This window comes from Acinonyx jubatus, chromosome A2 (genome assembly GCF_027475565.1).
Source record: "Acinonyx jubatus isolate Ajub_Pintada_27869175 chromosome A2, VMU_Ajub_asm_v1.0, whole genome shotgun sequence".
Lineage (NCBI taxonomy): Eukaryota > Metazoa > Chordata > Mammalia > Carnivora > Felidae > Acinonyx > Acinonyx jubatus.
In genome coordinates, this window is record NC_069383.1 from 47,827,168 (window position 1) to 47,851,978 (window position 24,811).

Consider the following 24,811-nt stretch of genomic DNA (forward strand, 5'->3'; position numbering starts at 1 on the left):
AAACAGTTGACAAGTTCAGGTTATTCTTTGCATTTGGAGGTAATGAGGAGATGCCCTGTAAGGTTAGAGTTTCTGCCAAACTAGATTCATCAGGAAAAAAAAATGCAGAAAGACACCAAAATACAGTACAAAACAAAACAAAAACAAAAACAACAACAAAACCTGAAATCTTTGAAGGTATGCAATGTCTCTGTGACCATCGGTCCAATATTTGGAGTGATGAATTAACAAAAAAAACCTTTGTTTTTTTCAAGGGAAATAGCTAAAATGGCACTTGGGAAAGTAAGCAAGTACTCATCAAATGTGTTTCAGTATATGCAATAGAAGTCTCCCAAGAAATCCTGAGACCCGAGAGACTACAAATGTCAAAATCACAGGCCTAAATAATAGAGCCTGTTTGATGCTCTGGTCCCTTAAAATGATTTAGTTAATCAAAGAGCAGTAACTCAGAGCTGGAGGGAACTTTATAGATCATCCTCTGCCCTTACACACACACACAATACACACACACGCGCACACACACACACACACACACACACACACACACGTCCACACTTCCTTGGGGAGGAGGCTAAGGCCCAGAGGGCCTGCCTTCAATTGCCAGAAGCCACTTAATAGATTCTGGAAGGCCTGGAGCTAGAATCCACCCCCGCCCCGACACCATTCCCACCCCAGTATTTCTCCTGTGGTTAACTTTCAGGCAGTCTATAAAAATCCTGGGACAGGGGCACCTGGGTGGCTCAATTGGTTAAGCACTGACTTCGGCTCAGGTCTCATGATCTCGTGGTCTGTGAGTTTGAGCCCCATGCCGGGCTCTGTGCTGACAGTGTGGAGCCTAGAGTCTGCTTCAGATTCTGTGTGTCTCCCTCTCTCACTGCCCCTCCCCTGCTCATGCTCTTTCTCTCTCAACGATGAGTAAACATTAAAAAAATTTTTTTTAAATAAAAAGATAAAAATAAAAATCCTGGGACATTTAGACATTCTGCAAGGTGCACAGTGGACCGTCTCTGGTCCTGTATTGTCTCCCTTATCATGACAATGTTCTGGATCACAGAGTTCTTTTTGTGAAGCAAGTTTCAACCAGAAACTGGATTTCACAGGTTTGGACCACCCACCTTCTTTATTTGTTTGATAACAAATGATTTTTTACTCTGAAATCAGATCCATGCTTAAGGATTGAATTCATCTTCCGTTGGCGTTGATAATTTCTAAAGATAAATACCCCAAATGCTGCATCCATTCAGGACTACTGCTGGCCTACAGTGTTCCCTCTGGGTGGACAATTTAGAAAAAGGCGTCTCCCTCTGGGCTGACATAGTCCTATGGATTCAGGGCTTGGCAAGTGGACACCACCATTGTATGAGCTATCTCATACATGAGCCATGAGATGGCTCACACAATGGCTGTTTCTCCAAATGCAGCCCAAACCTAGTTATCCAGCTTGGCAAGTAGAACTTTGGCTGGTTCTCAGGCCCTTCTCACCCCTCCACCAGGCATCCCCATGACGTGCACAATCTGCACAGCCAGAGCCAGTGGTCCTGAGCGACCGTGGCATTGCTGGAGCATACTTACTGCCTCCTCTCCTTTCTACAGCGATGATCCTTTTCATACATGGTCCCTAGGCCTGTGGCCCTAGTAACTTGGATTAATTAACTTTGATACAGAAAACTAATCGAATACAATAATAAAATTTTGTATTAAACCCAAGAGCATGGCCAGAAAGAATTGAAGACTAAGAGAGACCTCAGTGTGACCCTTGGGGAGCTAGGGTGCGTGTGGTAGAACACATGGGCTGAAGAGGCGTGGCCTGGGCTTGAATCTCAAGTCTGACGTTATTAGTAAGGCATCCTTGGCAAGTGGCTTAATGTCTGTGTGCCTGTTTCCTCCCCTGTAGAACTAGGATACTGGTAACCTATATTCTTACCTTGTAAGAAAACCTAAAATCGCACCTGATCGTCGATTTTGAAAATGTGCTGAATTCATCCTTTTATAAGAGCTCCTTACAGACTCAATTTCCTCATCCCAAAACATCCCAGTGTTCTCAATCTCTTTTATGACAATCCCTTTCATCTTCTTGCCCTACCCCACAGCCTGCTTCAGCCCTGCTGCTGCCGCTCTCTCCCCCCCCTCCACTCCCCCCCCCCCCCCCCCCCCACGCAGGAGCTGGGTTCTTTCTTACCTACTCTGTAAGGCACTTGGTTAGGAGGTTAGAGGGGGTGTCCTTGCTCCTCAGTGCTACTTCCAGATCATATCCTTCTGGAAGCTCTGAGTGTTGACTCTCATATCCTCACATGATACCACCCACCACTTTGTTTTTTTAATGTTTATTTTTGAGAGGTGGGGGAGGAGCAGAGAGAGAGTAGGGGAGACACAGAATCCACAGCAGGCTCCAGGCTCTGAGCTGTCAGCACAGAGCCCGACGCGGGGCTCAGACTCCCGGACCACGAGATCATGACCTGAACTAAAGTCGGACACTCAACCGACTGAGCCACCCAGGCGCCCCACCACCCACCACTTCTTGTTGTAGTTACCTACAACCCTCTGGCTTTCTCCTTCTCATCCTCTGAGTATTGTAGCTCCTGCCTCACTGTCCTTCTCTCAAGGGTATCATGCTTGCCATTGTTTCTAGTGATCACAGTATCTGCATGAATGACCCTTTTAATACCTGGCCCCTTAGTTCTTTAGCTTCCTCTCTTTTAGTGATCTTGTTCTCCTCTTTACCTTAGCTGTTCAGTCCCCCTCCCAAAAACAAATCTGAAAATCACTCCACGATCTCAGATTCCCATTGTGCCAGCTCACTTTTCTGAATATACAAACTCAAATAACCGTCCTACAACCCCACTGTCTTCCGGTCCATTGATCCAACTACAGTTTCATGATCCTTAACCCCTCTAAATCTTAGCTTCTCTAATTACCCGACTGAAATTCAAGGTCAGTCCACCTCCTTTGGCTGGACCGCCATCCTGGCTACAAGTGCCACTCTAGCACCCCACGCCTGCCTCTGTGCAGCTGCACGTGACTGGAGAAGAGCACGCAACCACTGCTCTCACCTCCGCTGATGACCACTTTTTAAGGTCAGGAGTCCAAAGGGAACTTCCGCCAACTCCAAGCACCTGCGCATTTGTCCATACCCTCTGCCCTCTCTCCTCAAACTGTGGGTGAGTGGTCAGCCATCCGTGTTACGGCTGTCCTTCCCGACAAGCTCACTCCCACAGTCGGGCCTTTGGGCTCACTGTTTCCCCTGCCTGGAATGTTATTTCCCTAGATGTCTCCATGGTCCACTTCCTTCCTTCCAACAGGTGTTTACTCAAATGCCACTTTCTCAGTGAGACCTCTGTTTCCTCCTCCCCGCGGCATCCGTGCTCACACACACACACACACACACACACACATGCCCACACACCCCCATGACATTCCCTACTCTTCTTCTCTTTACTTGTCTCCTTAGGACTTCTCACGCTTACCTTACTGCGTGTTTTTCCTATGAGTGCTTGCTTATTGTCCTCCTCTAGAATATAAGCTACATTAGGGAGGACTTTTGCTCTGTCGTGTTCACAGGGCCATGTCCCCAATGCCTGAGACAGTGTCTAGCACAGAGAAGATGTGCGATAAAAGGTTGTTGAACAAAACAATGGAGGAGTGTCAACGCAATGACAAATCTCTGTATGTTTTTACCTACCCTGATGTTTTCCTTGTTTCTTTCTTCCCTCTCTCCCGACCTAGGTACTGGATAAACTACTAGATGGTGACTTAACAAACAGCCCTTCTTACTTCCAGAATGTCACAGGATGTCCTAGTTACTATAACCTGTTACAGTGCAAGGTAATGAGTGCAACAGTTTACAAACTATACTAGTGTTTGCTTAAACCTTTTGGTAACACCAAACGTCCTTCGACTTGAGAAATACTATAGCTGGGATGGGGGGTGGGAGGGAGGGGGGGTAGGTGATGGGTATTGAAGAGGGCATCTTTTGGGATGAGCAGTGGGTGTTGTATGGAAACCAATCTGACAATAAATTTCATATATTAAAAAAGAGAGAGAGAGAGAGAGAGAAATACTATAGCTGACTTTATACTAGATAAACATGTCCTAACTGTAGTGCATTATTTGGTCTACTAATCTGTAGGATTTTTTTCCCCCACTGATGTTGTACATGTTATAATCTGACCATCAAGAATGTATGATATTCCAGATAACTCAGAACAATCTCTGATTAACACAGTTTCCCCCCAGTAGAACTTGTGATACAAAAGTTCTTTTGTCAAGGATAGGCCAGGATTGCAGTTCTGGGTATTAGGTTCCAGAACGCCAAGACTGTAGTGAATTTCTTGAAAGTGTCCACATTATTTGTTCTGTACTTAAGGCAGCTTGGATAATCAAAACTGCCAAAGCCTTTATGAAAATATTTGCTTTGTCTTACTTTTAACTTAAGAAGGTTTGTGCGCTTAGTATGGCCCTCACTTCAAGCTCTCTGGAATATTTCTTAAAGTATTCAAGTAGTTTGTTTCATAAAAGCAGGCCAAAGTTGATGTCTTTTGTGAAGAATTAATCAAATATAACCAAGGGAGCCAAAGTGGGGATTTGGATTTGTACGATCTTTGTCTAGTGTATATGACAATGTATCTTGTTTTTAAAATTGCCTTATTTATTAACTATTTCATAAATAAAATACAAAGCTAATTTCAATAGAATTTGCTAACCCTGTGGTTTTGGATCTACAGTCTACCAAGAGGAAAACATATGGTAGGCAAGAGAGAAACAGAATGTAATTACATTTCTTTTTTCCTTACAAACTAACGTATTCAACAAATTAGCATAAATTGATGATGCACAAAATTATTGATCTCAAACTCTAAGTTTTTTTATGATTTTTGTCATTTTTTAAAATAGCACTTACTCCTTTGTCTTTTAGTATGATGAATATCACAGACTTTTCAATACCACAGACTTTTATGCAATATATATTTTTTTTTAAATAGGGATCGTGGGCGACTTTTCTTTTGTCTGATGTCCTTCATAAGGTATCATCTGTTTTTACACTTGGTATATTTCCCCCTTTCAATTATGGTTAGCTGATAATTTTCTATGTATGGTTTTAATAAACAGAAGAACATGCAAAAGAATGCCCAGCTTTTAGTCCGCCATGCCACCACCCCGGCTCCTGTGGTCTATTTGACCCTCCTCCCGAAGAGCCTCCGACAAGAAGCAAATGGCTTTTGATAATCTCACCTCTTCCGTTTTTCCGGTCTTGGCCTCAAGCGGGGCTGTTGATTGGAGTCATAGACTGCAGAAGTTTCGTTACTGAGAAAGGAAAATCGAGCATTTGCAAATTGGCTATTAGGCTCTGAAGGTATCAGATCATCCAGTTTTATTGTCAGTAACATTTAAATTACCTCACAACCCCCAAATTGAAAATGTCAGGGTGGAGACCAGAGTTAACAGCCATGTCTCATCTTGTTCATGATGGTTTATGTTCTGAGAAATTTGAAGCTTTCCCAGCACGTTGTTCCTGTCGCCAAGTCATGTTCTCTGATATTTTTCTGATGTCTCCTCCCGCCAGGAACCCGAGGACCAAAATTACTATGGGAAATTTTTGTCCCTCCCACAAGTGAGACAAGCCATCCACGTGGGAAACCGGACTTTTAGTGATGGATCCGAAGTTGAAAAGTACATGCGAGAAGATACAGTAAAGTCCGTTAAGCTATGGTTAGCTGAAATCATGGATAATTACAAGGTAAGAGGGTTACTTCTTTTACTGTTGATTTCAAGAACTTTTTAGATTATCTAAAGCAGAGGTGACTTTCTTTTGTTTGTAATTTGACGTCCGCCATGTTTTTATCTTTAAGATATTTTACAAATGTAAATAACAGCTCCCCTACTGTTTGATTTCGTTGAACTAAGGTTTTTTTTTCCTTCTAATTAAATCACTGTCCCCTGATAGTTCCTTAAAATGGAATTCTCTTTGGCACATGCCACCTCTCATCATTTCTTGAGAAAAGAAGTACAGCAGAGCCAAGAAGTTGATTGGCCTGTGGAAGCCGGTTTTGCCTTATTGCCTGCTTTATAATATTAATCCCCACGAAGTCAGGAATAAATGCAGCCAACTGGTTATTCCAAAAGATGCATTTTACCTAATAATTGTATTCATTCCCATTGCTTAGCCACCATTTTTTCAGTATCTACGTTAAGCCCAAGAGCGTGCTAGGCTGTCAAGTTGAAACAATGAATGAGAAAGAGTCTCTGTCTTGAGGAGGGTAAATTCAAGTACTTCGTTGTCTGAGATGTTCTGCCTGATTTGGTGCTGGATGTACCAAAGGAAAGTGAAAGCGTGAAGCCCTGAAAATTCAGGCAAAGGGGTCATGGATCCTAGAATTCTCAAAGTGAGGGATGGGCACCAAGAGCAAGTGATGGAGGAAAGAGTCATCCTGTGAATTTCTTTGCTGCTCCTTTATTCTCACTTCCTTCTCTGCTCTTCTTGGGCTCTTATCATCTGTCCCAGGCATGGTATATGGGCCAGCTCTGCAGGGTAAGTGTGCTCATGATCGAGATCACCACCCGAGGTGATCCACTTCCTCTCTATTTCCTGGCAGAGGCAAGAGTAATGTTTGAGATGAACCAAAAACAGGGCAGCTGGTCTCCAGCACAAATTGTATAAATTAGAAAAAAGGCAACCTCACCTCAGGATACTTTAGTTCCACTGGTCAAAAAATTCTCCAAATATATTGCTTTAATTTGAGCCAAACCCTTTACTACCATTCTCTGCATGAGGAATACACAGGTCTACGATGTCTCTATTAGGAATACTTTCCCTCAGGATTACTCAGGCTACAGTTGTCATTACCGTGTAAGGGAGTCCATCACCACACGTACTCTTACTAGATTATGTTTTGAAATATGCCAGACCTAGGAGGCCCCATTTTTTTTTTGATGATTTGAGTCCCTAGACATACATACAGCCTTTACTGAAAATAATCTAAGGCCGATGCCATGCAGTCTACAAATCCATTACAAATTTGCAGAACTTTATGAAATGCTTTCTAGGAAAGAAAGGGTCTGGCTGGATGAGGTCAGAATTTCAACCATCCTTGTGTTTGGTTCTTTTGGGGGGTCCTTCATGCTTGCCAGTTGGAGACTTCTCTGGACACCTGTTTAAAGCACTTAGCTGGTCATCCTCTTCTGCAAGCTCTCAGACCATGTTGTCTCTACAACTATGGGCACACTTAGAGCACTGGACTGCCATTACAGGCTGTCATTTCCAGCACTGGAGCAGATCTAAAGAATGAATGAATGAATGAATGAATGAATGAATGAAAAATAAGTTCCATAAATTAGTGATACATCGAAAATATATCTTATGAACTTTTCCATAAATCATTAGATTTTATCTACAAATTTATTAGGCCATAAAGAGCTGAACACTTGTGTTTTCAAGGCATAAACAATAGACTATAATATAACAAGAATGCAAAGTGGGTTTTTTTGAGGGGAGAGCAAATAAGGAAGTTTGTACATTTTTTGTGCCCTTGGGAGATACATTTTCTCACTGTATACATTTAACTAGAATGTGGTTCATTTCTCAACCACGTGAGGATAGGGTGGACTGTGCATCTCCCCTGAGAATATAAACTCTCCTGATATTGGCTAATTGCCATAGAGTATCCGTGGAGTATCCATTTATCTTAACTGATAAAGACTATATTGACTAAAAACAACCCAATATTTTGATATGTAGACTTCTCTGTCCTTGTTTCCCATGTGTCTTAAACCAAACAATATGAATTTTAATGAAATCAGAATATTTCTGAGACTTGAAGCTCTGAATCAGTTGTTAGATAAAAAAGAGAGTAGATTAGTGGTACAGATAAACCATGTTTCCATAAAGAAAGAGAACAAGGGGCGCCTGGGTGGCTTGGTCGGTTAAGCGTCCGACTTCGGCTCGGGTCACGATCTCACGGTCCGTGAGTTCGAGCCCCGCGTCGGACTCTGTGCTGACAGCTCAGAGCCTGGAGCCTGTTTCGGATTCTGTGTCTTCCTGTCTCTCTGCTCCTCCCCTGTTCATGCTCTGTCTCTCTCTGTCTCAAAAGTAAATAAGCGTTGAAAAAAAATTTTTTTTTAAAGATAAAAAAAAAAAGAAAGAGAACAAAATGTGCCGTCAGTCCGAGTGCAGACTACAAAATGGCGCTTCTAAAGCAGACTATGTATTTTGCTACAGCTGAGGTTGCCTCCAGGGCAACGATGCACTTTGGCTTGTCTGTTAATGGTGGTGAACCTCAATGTATATGCAATAGAATCAGAACAACCTACGTTGGCTTAAAACATTAGTACCCTCAAAGTTATATTTATGCAAGTCTCAGTGCTAATTTGTCATAGAAAACAGTGCACATGTTTCTATTCATAGGAACTTGGAGGTCTTTTTCCAGTATTAGATTCACTTTAGGCAACACGAAGTATCTCTGATGGACTGAGGAGACCTTCGACAGTTTCTGGGAACTAATAGAACTCCTGGCCACATCAGTTTCTGTGTGGACTGCATAAACATATAATCATTTTCTGGCAATGCCTTACAGGGAATGTGTATTCAAAGTCATTCTCTTTCATTAACTTCAGATCTTTGGGCAGTAAATTGAAATATATTAGCAGTTTTCAAAATAACTAGGAAGAGAAATAATCTCTTGGACTATTGGAATTCTTCGTGATTAAATCGAAGTCACAATATTATCAGGAATTTTAGGAGTCAGCTGTGTTGTAGAGAATGGTGGTTATGAGCATGGGTTCTCAAATATTTTGAGTTTGAATTCTGGTTCCCCATTCACTGGCTGTGTCCCCTTGGAGGAAGATACTTAAACTCTCTGTTCTTCAGCTTTCTCATCCATAAAAGGAGAATAATCATAGCACTTGTAGGTGAGTTCTTGTGAGAACGTAAATAGATTACGTATGTGAAAGCACTTAGAACAGTGACTGATGGTTAGAAAGTACTTGAAAATATAAGCTATTATCAATGATGTTCAACAAATTTTAGCAAAAGTCCTTAAGCATGTGCTATATATAAAAGTTATATAGGAAACCCTGGAAAACACAAAAATAAGAAAGACTTAACAGACTTTTGGTTTCTAGTCCAGCATGTAAGGAGCTTGGAAGTTACCACTCGATCCCAAGAACAAGTAAAAAGTTAAACAAACTGAAAAGTCAACAACTCTTCTTAGATCTGTGAGAGAAGTGAGGTCAGAGGGCAAACCACTTCTCCACAAATTAGAAAGAGGCCAATACCACAACTTAATCCAAGCAGAAACTTCCATAGGAACCAATGCCAGGGTAGGAAAGCCTGCACTGTAAGTTTTTACAATAAGAAAGTGAACAACCCCATTAAAAAAAAAGAGTCAAAGACTTTAACGGACCCAAGTCTTTTTGTTTTTTAATTAAAAAAATTTTTTTAATGTTTATGCATTTTTGAGAGTCAGAGAGAGGGCTTGAGTGGGGGAGAGGCAGAGAGAGAGGGAGACACAGAATCTGAAGCAGGCCTCAGGCTCTGAGCTGTCAGCACAGAGCCCGATACGGGGCTCAAATCCTCAAATCCATGAACCATGAGATCATGACCTGAACCAAAGTCCAGTGCTTAACCAACTGAGCCACCAGGCCCAGTCTTAAGACCTTCACCTCACTCAAGAAGATATGCAGGTGGGATGGATGCATATGCAGAGATGTTCAACATGATATATGCCATTAGGGAATTGCAAATTTAAACCATAAGATACCACTACATACCTATTAGAATGACCCAAATCCAAAACACTGACAACACCAAGTGCTAGGGAGGATATGGAGTAATAGGAACTCTTATTCATTGCTGGTGGGAATGCAAATTTGTACAGAACCTTGGCAGTCCATTTGTGTGTTTGTTGTAAAACTAAACAACTCTTACCGTATGATGCACTAATAATACTCTTGGGTATTTATCCAAGTGAGTTGAAAACTCATGTCCACACAAAACCCTTCATGCAGATGTTTGTAGCAGCGTTATTCATGATTGCCAAAACTTAGAAGCAACAAGATGCCCTTTAGTAGGTGAGCAGGTGACCTGTAGTGTAGACAATGAACAGTATTACTCAGCGCTAAAAAGAATGAGCTATCAAGCCATGAAAAGACATAGAGGAAACTTAAATGAAAGAAGTCAGTATGAGAAAGCTACATACGGTATGTTCCAACTATATGAGATTCTGAAAAGGACAAAAGTATGGAGGCAGTAACGGGTTCACTTCTTGCCAGGGGTTAGGGAGGAGGGTGAGGTGAATAGGCAGGGTGTAGAAGATCTTTAGGGCAGTGAAACTATTCTGTATGATCTTACAGTGATGGAGACATGTCATTATACATTCGTCAAAATCCATAAAATACACAATACCGCAAGTGAACCCTAATGAAAACTAGGGGCTTTGAGTGATAATGATGTATTAGTGTAGGTTCATGTGTTGTAACGAATGTACCACTGTGGTGGGGGAAGTCGATGGTGGGGGAGTTTGTGCGTACGTGGGGACAGGGGATGTAATGGATTTGTCTGTTCTATTTTGCTGTATGCCGAAACTGCTCTAAGAAGGAAAGCTTACGAGTTAAAAAGAGAAAAGACTTGATTGCCTAGTGAAAAAGATAGTTACCAGTAGAGTTGATAAAAGGTAGACTCATTTTCTGCTTCCAGCACAATGATAAAGTAGACACTGAAAGACCCCTTCGTTGAAATACAACTAAATTCAGAGCAAATTACAACAAACGTGATTGCGATGCTTTTAACCGAAGGAGACCTCAAAGCGAAAAACAAAACAAAACAAAACAGAAAAAAAAAAACCAGAAAAGAAAAACAAAATATTTCAGATTTTTGTTAGCTAAGTTTGACACAAATGTAATCTCATAATCAAAAATCACCCAGTATGCTGGGAAACAGGCTACCCATTGCTGAGGATAAGCGGAAGCAGTTATAAAATGTGGAGCTATCCAAGGCACCTCGATGTAGGAAATATGAGGCACAGAATAGAGAATAACTAGGCATGAAAGATTTACACGCATAGAAATGGAGTTGAAAATAAGCAATGAACAAGGAACCATCAAGTAGGGCTAGGCCAATTTGCAGGAGAACCAGTAAGAGCTGTTACAAATGAAAAATACAGTTGTTGTATTTAAAGCCCAGTGCTCGCGATAAAGAACAGATTAGACATTGCTGCCAGTAAGATTCACGGGTTAGAAGAAATTAACCAAAATGGAACACAGTAAGACAGAGAAGAGTTGAACGATATGATTAGTGAGCTCGATTTAATGAATGTATATAAATCTCTAAACGTCATAATCAGCAAGTCTCAAATATTTTAAAGAATTTGCATCATACAGCCCATATTCTCTGCCCATATACAATTAGTTTAAAAATCAAAAATAACAGTATACGTTAAAATGTCAAAAAATACAAATGAAAATGTAAATCTGTGTCACTTAGGTATCAAAAATGTAACGTTCAAAAAAGGATGAAAACTACATGTATAGTGATTTGAAAGGTAATGCAGTATCACTAGAAAAAAAACTTATGGCAACAAATTTTAAGCAGATAAAATGGGCAGAATTCTTGGAAAATAGAATTTACAAACACTGATTCAAGGAGAAATAGAAAACCGTAATGGTCCTTAACCATTGAATAAATTGAGTCAATAGGTGAAAATTGCACCACAAAAAAACACCATACCAACAGGGTTGTATATGTAAATTCTGCCTTTCATGAACTAGATTAATCCAATTTTATACAGACTTTTTTATAGAGAACAGAAAAAAAGAAAATACTACTCAAATTGTTCTAGGGCACTATCATGTTGTTACCAAAAACATTTAAGGAAGAAGATGGAAAACTCTAGAACAATCTCACTTACGGGCATGTATGTAAAAATCCTAAACAGGATATTAAAGCAACCTGATCTACCAATGAATAAAAAAGGTCAAGTTTAGTTGATCCCGTGTATACAAGGACACTTTTGTATTAGAAATTCTATCATAGGGACACCTGGGTGGCTCAGTCGGTTAAGTGGCCCACTTCAGCTCAGGTTATGATCTCAAGGTCCATGGGTTCGAGCCCCACATCGGGCTCTGTGCTGACAGCTCAGAGCCTGGAGCCTGCTTTGGATTCTGTGTCTCCCTCTATCTCTGCTACCCGCCCCCACCCCCGCTCACACTCTGTCTCTGTCTCTCAAAACTGAGTACATTGAAAATTTAAAAAAAAGAAAAGAAATTCTATCATAAAATTCACCACACTAAAATTTTAATTTTTAAATGTTTAGTTTTGAGAGAGACAGAGACAGAGTGCAAGCAGGAGAGGGGCAGAGAGAGAGGCAGACACAGAATCCGGATCACGGTTCAGGCTCTGAGCTGGCGGCACAGAGCCTGAGATGCGGCTCAAACTCACAAACTGCAAGATCATGACCTGAGCTGAAGTTGGACACTTAACGGACTGAGCCACCCGGCTGCCCCACCACACTAAAATTTTAAAAAAGAAAAACATTTTTGTTTCATCTAAATAGATGCGAAAAGTGGATTTGATAGAATTAAAATGCACTTACGATAAGATTTTTGGCAAACTAGTAACAATATCTGTATTAGTTTCCTATGGCTACTATAATACCATTACCACAGACTTGATGGCATAAACTACAGAAATTTATTTTCTCATAGTTCTGGAGAATAGAAATCAAAGTGTCAGCAAGGACCCATTCCCTTTAGAGGCTCTGTGGGATAACACATTCCTTGTCACTTCCAGTTTCTGGTGGCTCTTAGCATTCCTTGGCTGGTGGCCACATCATTCTAATCTCTGTCTCTGTGGTCACATTGACTTCTTCTGGTCTATGGTCAAATATCCTTCTGCCTCCCTCTTATAAGGAGGCATTTTAGGGACTGCATTTAGGGACATTCTGGATAATTCAGGATAATCTCCCGAAATGCTTAATTTAGTCACATCTACAAAGTGTGTCTTCCTCCTTTGTTCCTCCGCTCCTTTCTTCCTTTTTTATTTGCTACATAAAGTAACATTTACAGGTACCAGGGATTAGGATTGAGTATGTTTGAGAAAGGGCGATTATTCAGCTTAGCACAGTATGAGACTTCCTTGACTTGATAAAAAATCTACCAAAAGCCTCCAATAAGGATTATTCTGTTTCATAAAACAGAATACACATTGCTTTAGAATCAGAGTCCATTATGGTATGAACAAATGAATTAAAAAATGAATGGAGGGATATTCCCATTACTAAATGTATAAGGAATAATGGAATCATTATTTGGCAAATAGTACAGTAATAGTTGTTTCAGGCAAGAATCACTAATGGATGCTAAATTCAGTGAGTGAAACTATGATGAGAAACAGGGTATCAATGTCGTCTCAAAGTATTCCCCTTCAAAATATTTATGATGAAAGGAAAAAATTAGTAACTTTACAGTAGAGAAACCTGGCATGTAGGAACCAAATGATCTCAGTTAACATTACCATTAATGAGACAGATCAATATTATATGCCTCCGATGTATTGTACTAAGAAGACACAATAACACTAATGTGATATTCTTTCAAAAAATGTCTAAGAGGAATTTGATCATGAGGAAACATCAGGCAAACTAAAATTGGGGGACATTTCACAAAATAATTGCTAGTACTGGTCAAAAGGTCACGAAAAACCAAAGACGAAGAAGGAGAAGAGGAAGAGGATGAAGAGAAAGAAGAGGAAGAAGGTTGAGAAAGAAGAAGGAGGAGAGAGAAGGAAGGAAGGAAGGAAGGAAGAGAGAAAGAAGAAAAGAAGACAAAACCCAACCTGAGGGACTAAGGAGACTTGAAACCTAAATACATACAATGCATGACCTTTTATTGGATCTAGGACTCTAAAAAGCTTATTAGGTGACAAATGGAAAATTTTGAATAAAATCTGTAGAATAGGAAATGGTTTATGTCAATATTAATTTTCTGGCCTTAATGAGTTCATGGTGATTATGTTAGATGTTAATAATTTGAAGGCTACATAAAGGGTACACAGAAATTCTTTGTACTATATAACAGCTTTATTGAGGATACACTTCACATACTGCAGAATTTACCCATTTAAAATGTTCAGATCTGTGGTTTTTAGGATATTACCACTATTTAATTTCAGAACATTTTCGTCATGTCCCAAAAAATCCCTCATCTTTTAGCAGTAACGCCCACATTCTCCCTCTCTTCAGCTCCCAGCAACTATTACTCTACCCTTTCTATGGATTCGCCTATTTTAGACATTGTTCTATAAATGGAAGCCTTTTGTGACTGGCCTCGTTCACTTAGCATAATACTTACAGGTTCATCCACGTAGCTTGTGTCAGTATTTCATTCATTTTTATTGCCAAATAATATTCCGTTGCATGGATATGCCCCATTTTATTCATCCATTCATCAGTTGTTCCCACTTTTTGATTATGATGACTAATGCTGCTATGAGCATTCATGTGCAAGTTTTTGTGTGGACATGTATTTTCAATTCTCTCTCAATTCTCTTGGCCATATCCATAGGAATGGAATTTCTGGGTCATATGGTAACTCTACATCTAACATTTTGAAAAACTGCCAAACTTTCCAAAGTGGCTGCGCCATTTTTCAATATCCCCAGCAATGGATGAGAGTTTGAATTTCTCCACATCTTTATCAACACTTTGAGATTTTTAGTATGAACTATCCCTTTGTGGTTTTGACTGCCGTGTCTCTAATGACTAATGATGTGGAACATCTTTCCATGTGCTTTTCATTGTTCATTTTTGTAAATTCTTGGGAGAAATGTCTCTTCAAGTCCTTTACCCATTTATTAATTGAGTTATTTGCCTTTTTATTGTTGAGTTGTGGGAGTTCTTGATGTATTCTGAATATTAATTCGTCCTTCATCAGTGTAGGATTTGGAAATATTGTCTCCCATTCTGTGGACTGTCTTTTCATTTTCTTGGTGGTGTCCATTGAAGCCCCAAAGTTTTCAATTCTGATGAAGTCCAATTTGTCTCTGTTTTCTTTTGTCACTTATGCTTTTGCTAGTATATCTAAGAAACCAGTGCCTAACTCGAGGTAACAAAGATTTATTCCTATGTTTTCTTTTGGGTTTTATAGTTTTGGCTATTTTTTGTCATTAAAGGAAATTAATAAACCACAGATGAATGCAACAACATAAGGACTCATAGCTACGGAAGAATACATACAGAACGAACCATGAACACAAGCCAAAATAAATAATATATTATTTGGAGATACGAATATATGTAGCAAAACTTTTTTCAAAAGTAAGGAAATTCTAAACCTCAACTTCAGGACAGTGGTTCTCTCTGGGGGGTAGACAGAGGGTTGGCACAGAGAAGTGCTCTGGGTACATTCAATGGTATTGGTAACATACCAGTTCTTAGGATGGCCGGTGCATTTGTGGATATCTGTTTATTATTACGCTTCCTAACCTCAGATACAGTATAATATATTCTTTTATATATATATATATATATATATATATAGTATTCATAATAAAATTTTGAAGGAGCCAGACTGTGATTAGTGCTTTGCAGAGGTTTAATTGACCATGTTTTGAGCATGTGGACTGCTTAGTATGGCCATGCCTTTAAACTCCTTCAGCATATGACAGAGATTTGCAAGACATTATCGTGGAGGCAAAGACAGACACCCATCTACTCTCAGAGACTTCCATCACTCTTCCTCACGGGTAGACATTGGTGACATAATCTGAAATAGCAGGTCATCAAAATAATCTTTTCCTACCTGGCCCTATAGGCCTATTGGTGGGCAACAAATTTACCTTACAAATCATATTCTAGTCCAGCTCCCTGATAGTGGTATCCAGGTATGTTCAGTGTCAGAATTTAAATTTTCCCTTTCACTTCCAAATCTGTAAAACTCTATTTATCTCATCGACAATAAGCATAATTAGGGCAGTCATCTTACCTTCTTGTTCACCACTCTATACAAGACCTAGCACTGTGTCTGACATATAGCTGGCACTCAGTAAACTTTGATGATGAAAGAATTGTCATGGGAAAAAGGAAGTAAGGTCAAAAGGCTTGGCACAGAGTAGATGTTGCTTCATACATTTTACTTCCTTTAATTTGCCCTTCTCTTACCATTGTGAAACTGCACTTCCTTGTTGGTTATGGGGTACATCGCTCCTTTTGCTTTAGAAGCACCTGGCGAGGCTTGGGGTGCCTGAGTGGCTCAGTCGGTTGAGCGTCCAACTTCGGCTCAGGTCATGATCTCACGGTTCGTGAGCTCGAGCCCCGCGCCGGGCTCTGTGCTGACAGCTCAGGGCCTGGAGTCTGAGTAGGATTCTGTGTCTGCCTCTCTCTCCACTCCTCCCCTGCTCACACTCTGTCTCTCTCTCAAAAATAAATAAATATTAAAAAAAAAAAGAAACACCTGGGGAGCCTCAAACAAAACAAAACAAAAACCCTAATCATGGCCCACTCCACCAAATGTTCTGATTTAGTTGCCTAGTATAGCAACTACCACATAGTGTGCAATAAACTTGGAAGGAAAGGCAGGAAAAAGGACAAAATCACAGAAACAAGACAGGTGGTTTGTTCATTTATATCATAATAGGTCTTTACAATGAGCTCCTATTTGATTTTAGTAACTGCAGATAATTCACCGGTCTGATTGCCATTGATTATATTATGTGTATTATGTTCCTTCCTCTTTAAGCAGAATCACACACACACACACACACACACACACACACACACACACACACAAATATACTCTCATACTTTGACTGTAAGATGTATCTTGATTTTTAAACTAATAAAATGTGGTAGGGTGTGGAGGGTATCTCTAGAATCTAGGAAATGCAGCCCGTACTCTATAAGAGCTATTGGCTCTGAATACCTTGCTCTTTGTAGAACCCTGTGCCCTGGTCCCTAGGCCTTTCTGATAAAGAAATTACACTGTTCTTGTGATGATTCTTTAAAAATCTGAATATGTTTGGGGCGCCTGAGTGGCTCAGTCGGTTAAGCGTCCAACTTCAGGTCGTGATCTCACAGTCCTTGAGTTCGAGCCCCGCGTCGGGCTCTATGCTGACAGCTCGGAGACTGGGGCCTGCTTCAGATTCTGTGTCTCCCTCTCTCTCTGCCCCTCCCCTGCTCAGGCTCTGTCTCTCTCTGTCTCAAAAATAAATAAAAACATTAAAAAAATATTTTTTATTTTTTTAATAATTTTTTTTTAACGTTTACTTATTTTTGAGAGAGAGACAGTGCATGAACGGGGAGGGTCAGAGAGAGAGAGGGAGACACAGAATCTGAAACAGGCTCCAGGCTCCGAGCTGTCAGCACAGAGCCCGACGCGGGGCTTGAACTCACGAACAGCGAGATCATGACCTGAGCCGAAGTCGGACGCTTAACCGACTGAGCCACCCAGGCGCCCCCCAAAAATATTTTTTTTAAAGAAAAATCTGAATATGTTTTTAACCTCCCTTTCTCTGTCTGGTTATAGTTCTTGCCTTCCACAAAATATATAAGCTATATTTTCAAAGACTAAATGTGCACGAGAGAGAGAATGTGAGGGGGAGTGTGTGTGTGGCGGTGGGGGCGGGGGTGGATTTCCTGTGTGAAACCATTATTTCAATGAACGGGAGTTCCAGCTCTATACCTAAGGGTCATTTGGATCCAAATCAAAGCAGTGACCTTGGATTTGAAGTTGCTTCTGTTGCTAAATTGGAAGACCACTGCAGTTTTGAAGTGCATCTCCAAATGGCACTTCTTACCTCCACATGCTTGTATTTTTAAAGGTTAAATTGCCCTGGGGTAGGGCTCAGTTTGCTGTGTTTGAAAGTTCATCTTGTCAGGAAATTGTAAATATAAAGTTACATTTCCCTGTCATTTATCATTCTGCAGCTCATTAAGTTTCAACTAATTGCATCTTCAGAATTCAGGACCTTAATGTTTCTCAGCTTTACCACCAGATGAAAAATCTTAACACCCAGGTCATTAGAGTTCTATTTACTTATCCTAGGCTATCAAAAGATCTTCGTTTAGAAATGGGCAGGTCCTGATTAGTGAATGTGAGTTAGAAATTTGAAAGGGAGATATTTCTAGCAAATCTAACTCATTTTAGTGGTCATTCTAATTGCTTGTGATATTTTCCTTAATGACATCTTCTGATGGCAAAATGGCTATGGCAACAGTGGCCAGAAAACTAGATTTGATAAATGTCTAGCGTCCAAGAAAACTTTAACACTTAAATGGGTCTGATTCTTCAACTTCTTAGTTGGACTCTAAGCTTCCACAAAGCATGATGGGAAAGGTCAGCCTTTGTTGACTGTAAGCCGCTGTGATCACTTTTCTTCCAAACCCTTTGAAGACAATGAAGGGATACCAGCGCCCGTTCTATGAAAAGCTTCTGGAAGGAGGAAGTAGCTCCCAGTGAAATACAACTAAAGAGAGGGAAGCTAATCCTGGGACATTTGTTTTATGTAATCATAGCCTAGAGACAAGCAACCACCACTTTACAGACAAATAAAAATAGCATACATTTGAAAATCAATTTATACTGCAGAGTTAATTATGTATTCATTTTTCTTGTTTCAGTTATAATCCAAGTGCAAGAGTAGTACTAATGTTTTTATGAGCCGAACTTCTGGGCTCCTTTAATTTTTAAGCATTTCAATGAATAAAAGGGAAGAGAATACTCATAAATTATGAAACAGACTTTGATTTCACCCAAACTTGTCATGCTTTTGATACCTTTTCTTGTTTGTCCTTTAAATTTATGTTGGGACCAGGGGCGCCTTGGTGGCTTAGTCGGTTAAGCGTCTGACCTCAGCTCAGGTCATGATCTCATGGTTCGTGGGTTTAAGCCCCGGCTCAGAGCCTGGAGCCTGCTTCAGATTCTGTGTCTCCTTCTTTCTCTGTCCCTCCCCTGCTCACACTCTGTTTCTCTCTCTCTCTCTCTCTCTCTCTCTCTCTCAAAAATAAATGAACATTAAAAAATTAAATTTATGTTGGGATGAAATGTTTAAATGACAACCAACACATATTTTTATTTTCTTACTTCTTTAAGTTGTGTGAAAATACATGCCACGTAAATTGGTTTGTTTTCCGTTGCTTTGCCTGGTAAGCACCGTAATCGTGTTGCAAGGGCTTTATTTTGTTGTGTGAAGGTACCTCATGCTCAAAACATTAGAAGGCACATTTGTGATTTATGGCGATAGGAAAAGTAGAATTTAATCTGGAGTTAACCAAATACGGCAGGGGGAGGGTGGTATGAGGAGAAAGATAATAAATGACGATACCATTTGCTAGGTAGGCTCCAGGGATCTAAAAATCAATAAGCAAAGAAATGCATATTTAAATCCAGTTGCCAGGAAATCCAACTGCTGTGACATAAAGGCAATTATATCAGTTGACTTTACTTTGAAAAGATAAACAGGGAAAGAGTGAGGAGAGTAGTCCTTTCTGGATACAGTGAGGAGTATCTCTTGTGCAATAAATGTCACCACACGGCAATAGCTTCCCCATCTGTAGTCCTCATGCCATAGTATAATAGGAGAAGATGCAAAAACAATGACAGAAATGTTGTAAAACACCGGACCGTCGGAAACCGGTGTGGGAGGAAAATAGGAAAGCTTTAATTTTTTTTTTTAATTTTAAAAAAAGGAAATAAAAAAAAATAAGCTCTGCTAATGTTTAGTAGGTGGATGGGCACTGGGCACTTATGTGGTCTGTATGTTACAGAGTCACCTAGCAGCTGTGATGGAGCCAGAATACAGAGCCAGTGTTTTGGTTTTTCTAACCTTCGCCGTCATCACTTGAGCCCATTTGCCTCCAGGATCTGACTCCGGGTTTAGTGCTTTTTTCCACGTGAGTTTCCTCTTCTGCCACCAGAATGTGACTGAATTCAGTGGCAGTGGACCTTGTCTGTTGGTTCAAAAGGGGACGCAGTGTTCGCGCCCTTCCTGCGGCCTGAGGAAACCATATTCGCAGCCTCTGGGAATTAGACTCATAGGAGTGGCTTTTCTGGCTCTTTGGATGAGTGCCTACTTGCTCTTGTCCTCTTCTAATATGAAGGCAAAGTAATCCTCATTTGCAGGGAACTGGAACTTTCTCAGGCTGGAAGGGAAGTTTGTGCTGGGAGAAGGGAATGTGGACGGGTTGACACGTGTCAAAGGCCAGCCGGAATCCGAAGTGGACCGCACTTTGCTGAGTGTTCTACTCACGGGGTAGTGGAGGGCTTGCCTTGCCACTGTCCGTATTCCCTTTGGGAGTGTCTGAGCACTTCTGAACTGAGGCCCGTTAAGGTCATTTGGTACTTCTCCTGTGACAAGACCACCCTGCTTTCTGTTAGTCTTTGGGATAGCTTCAGCAGGAGGTCATTTCTCTGCCCTGCCCAGGCAGAAGGGAGAGCAGGCAACGGTGACATTGCACGGTAGCAGGGGCTCCACTTCCCTGTTTTGTCCTCTCAAAGACCTTGGTGGACCCACTCAATTTTGTGGCAGTGCTATTTGCTTTTGAACTTGAGTGACCACGATGTGGAGGAGCCGGGAGCTGGAAGGGGACTCGGAGGTTTCCTGTAGCTCCTGTCTTCCTGTAAAAACTGAGGCTGTAGGAACGACTTCTACTCCCGCCCATGAACTCTTTTCCAGTTTCCTTAGTCCCGCTCAATGAACTGCTGATTGCTCCTCCAAGAGTGGCTGTCCTTGGAAGTTGTGCCTGTCCTTTGGCAGCTGTTGACAAAGGGACAGATTTTCTTCACAGGGTATGCCAAACCCAAGGTATAATGGCGGCTGTCCAATAGAAATATAACGCAAGCCACATATGTAATTTTAAATTTTTCGAGAAGAAACATTAAAAATATATAAAGACATAGGTGAAATTAATTTTAATAACATTTCTTTAACTCAATATGCCCAAAATGTTATCAACACGCAATCAATATTAAGAAATTATTGAGAGAGGCGCCTGAGTGGCTCAGTCGGTTAAGCCTCCGACTCTTGATTTTAACTCGGGTCACGATCTCATAGTTGGTGAGCTCGAGCCCTGCGTTAAGCTCTGTGCTGACAGAGGGAGCCTGCTTGGGATTTTCTCTCTCCCCCTTTCTCTGCCCCTCCCCGGCTTGCATATGTGCTTGCTCGCGCATGATCTCTCCCGAAATAAATAAATAAACATTAAAAAAGAAATTATTGAGATATTTTACATTCTTGTCTTTGTACTAAGCCATCACAGTTCCAGTGTGTATCTTAGACTTATAGCACATCTCAATTTAGACTAGCCATGTTTCAGCCACATGTAGCTGGTGGCCACTGTATTGATTAGTGTAGGTCAATATCTGTGGACTTAATTATTATAAATTATAGCGTTTTTTATTTGTTCCATGGGGCTGTTTCTTGTTGCTTGGGTTGAGTGCAAATGTGTACTCATTAATGAAGTCCATTTAATAATGGGGAAAAAGGAAAGATTTGGCTCCTTGGCCTACCTTTCAGTAGAATAATAACATTGGCAAACATGAGACAGTCTTTGGAGATGACCCTTGGTGTGATCTTGAAGCTGACATTCTGATGACCAGGAAGACAATTCCTCTCTCGAGAGGCTTGTCTGGGGGAATGGACAGTCCTGCTCCGGGAGCAATTTCAGTTCGTTAATCCAGTTACTGTAATGAGGGTCAGAGACGACTCTTAAGAGGTTAGGAAATCAGGAAAAGGCTCCGAGAGCAGACCCTGAAGAAGAAGCCGAGTAAAGAATCCCCTCAAGTGGGCCCCCATGACTTTTCTATTCAAACCGGAGGAAATGCATTATTCTGGGTCATTATTAGAAGTAATTTTAAGTGTGCTATTCTAGGTAGTTAAGTTTTCTTTCAAAGAGCTCAGGGTCGCAGTGATGGCTTGCTGGATCCCTTTCAAGTTGGCTTTGCTTTCTTGTTCCCCTCGCAAAGCAACTGAATTATTTAGTTAAGTTGTAAGAAAGCAGGAATCATTTTCTTTGGCCAAAAGACATTATTTGTATAATCGCCGGACACTCACTCAAACTTGTTTCTCCCCTTTCGTTTTTCTTTACTCGTCTTGGCAAAACCAGCTGGTAGGGGAATGGCAGGCACATGGGGGTGTTTATTCTAAGTTCATTTCCCCCTCTGTCTTTGTCTTCCCTTTTCCATAAACCTGGAAGCAAATTACATCCCTTTTGAAGAACAGCTTGGTTGCAGAAGTGACTACTGTTTCATTCGATCGTTGCACAATTTTCCACCAGTCCTCTCTAGGCAGGCTTCCTGAGCATGGCAGTCCTATATCCCCACAGAATCCCCAGGAAGAAGTAGGGCCAAAAGCACAAACGGTGGGTAGGTAGGGTTGAGGCATCGTCCACGAAAGGATAACAACTCTGCCTCCAGTCGGGAGCATTTCTTGAACGTTATACTCCGCAGCTGAAATTTAGTTTTTCTTTTGCAGTTGCGTTTTTGGGAAACCCTCGGGAATTACCCTGTGTCGAAGTGGATATTAGTGAAGTTAATTCTCTTCTGTTCAGGAGAAAGGCACTGGCGGGTCATGCTAATTGCTTCAGGCAGAAAAGAACTCCCAGCTACATTGGAGTTTGTAATAGAAAAATGATAAGTAAGGCGGCCAGGAGAGGAAGTGTGGAGGGCTGCTTTGTAGGAGTTTCATTGATTTAGCATCTGTAGGGAAAGCTTCTCTTAAAAAAAAATTTTTTTTTATTAGTGAACAGGAGAACATTCAAAACTAAGACAGATAGCGGCCAACTGGGAATGCTGTGCAGCCTGGAATAGCTTAGGCTGCTGTTCAATCATTTCCCCAAACAGGAAACCACAAAATGTTAGAGATTAAGGTCACTAGATCATTGGGAAAAGAGCATAACTTTGTCTGCAAAGTATTATGATGGATTGTAAATGGGCCAAAATATAAGCATAAATCTTTCGTCTAAAAATGCAACAATAAAAATCCAGCCTTCTCGCAAAGCACAGTTTGCTTTCCTGTCATACTGCTGCCGCCCCTTCGGCAGCATTTCAGAAATCGTCCTAATAAGTGGAGGAGCAAAGTGGGGGAAACAGAGAGAAAACCTTTGTGTTCTCTGTGGGTGACACGTGTGTTTCAGTTTGGGTTTTTAAAAAAGAAGCTATCGTTTAGATCAGTAAGGGGCCCTCACGTGATTTATTTTCAGTCTTGCGCTTTTCTACCGGTGACGATGAAAATATATCAAAATCACATTCATATACATTTCTTCCCCAAATCTCTTCTTTCAAGTATTCAGTTGTGTAGCCACCATGAAAAAGCACAGAGGTCTTTTTCCACCTGTGAGTATCACGTGGGACCTCACAACTTGAAGTCAAAATCTGATTTCAGAAGGCATGGGGTCTTTTTACTGGACTCTGCAGGTAAACTGGTCTGCAGCTATCTTTGGCTAACAGTTGGTTGCTTTTTATCTGCCTGGAAAATATTTACCCTTCAGGAGTATACACTGTGTAAAATAAGGTTAATTATCTGATTCTGTTCGTCAGATCTTTACAAAGGAGGGGTTTTCTTGCTGAGAGACTTAAATCCATGAAAAAAACTGATTTAGGGGTGCCTGGGTGGCTCTGTCAGTTAAGCATCTGACTTCGGCTCAGGTCATGATCTCGTGGTTCACGATTCAAGCCCCGCGTCGGGAGCTCAGAGCCTGGATCCCGCTTTGGATTCTGTGTCTCCCTCTCTCTGTTCCTCCCCTACTTGCACCCTGTCTCGTGCTCTCTGTCTCAAAAATAATAAATAAAGAATTAAAAAAAAAAACACCCTGATTTATATACATCCAGAACCTTGAAAGGTTTATGGTTTGAAGTGTTGAAATGACTAGACTTTAGAAAGATTTAAGTGGAACTGACTTTTTTGTTGACCCCTCTTTTTTTTTTAATTTTTTTTTAATGTTTATTCATTTTTGAGACACAGAGAGAGACAGAGCAGGAGCAAGAAAGGGGCAGAGAGAGAGGGAGACACAGAATCCAAAGCAGGCGCCAGGCTCCGACCGTCAGCACAGAGCCCGATGTGGTGCTCGAACTCACGAACCGTGAGATCATGACCTGAGCCGAAGTGGGACGCTCAACCAACTGAGCCACCCAGGCGCCCCTGTTGACCCCTCTTTTAAGGAAAACTTAGACATGAAAGAGTAAATTTGCCTCTCCTCTTCTAATTATTCGCTGGTTTTTAGAAAGTTAAAAAATATGGAGCATTAGGAGGAGAGGGGGTCACATCTTTTGATACCTGTTCCCTGGGTGTCTCGTCCTCAGGCTCCCCACCAATATTTACTATCGAATAAGTGGAGATTTCACGTGAGCAGATTCAACAAACAAACAAACAAAACACACTCCATGTATAACTGAGCATGCATTCTTTCCTCCAACTCAGACAAAAGGTCACTTCCCTTCCATTTTCAATGGAAGTGAAACTCAGCTGCCCGTGAATCCTGGAAGGGAAGGAAATAAATGAAGAGAGTTGGATCGAGACCTACTGATCTTTCTTTTTTACCGATGACAAAGACACAGATACAGAGAAATATTTTCCTCTTCTAAGAAAAACAGTGGCATAAGCGTTGAATAGACGACAGGTACTCTTGCACCCTTGCGGGGGGTCGGGGCGGGGGGCGGGGGGGGACACTGAGGAAGGGGTGGATACAGTGTTAGCTCGTTGTGGGTGAGTGGAAATACAGGCACGGTATGGCCAGATCTCCCAGTAATTAGACGCCGGCATCTAATTGCAACACTGTGTAGACTACGCGAGTGTTTATCTGCAAGCTGAATGCCGACTTCAGGCAGCCCACTTAAA

At 41.1% G+C, this 24,811-nt stretch overlaps 1 protein-coding gene across 3 annotated transcripts in view; it reads left to right on the forward strand.

Moving 5' to 3' along the window:
• The window catches only part of CPVL (carboxypeptidase vitellogenic like), a 112,409-nt gene that overhangs the window by 47,626 nt on the left and 39,972 nt on the right, over positions 1-24,811 (forward strand). For all 3 annotated transcript variants that reach the window (XM_053218278.1, XM_053218277.1, XM_027075182.2), the window contains 2 exons: positions 3,724-3,822; positions 5,561-5,734. In XM_053218278.1, coding sequence (XP_053074253.1) covers positions 3,724-3,822; positions 5,561-5,734 — 273 coding nt within the window. The remainder of the gene's footprint in view (positions 1-3,723; positions 3,823-5,560; positions 5,735-24,811) is intronic.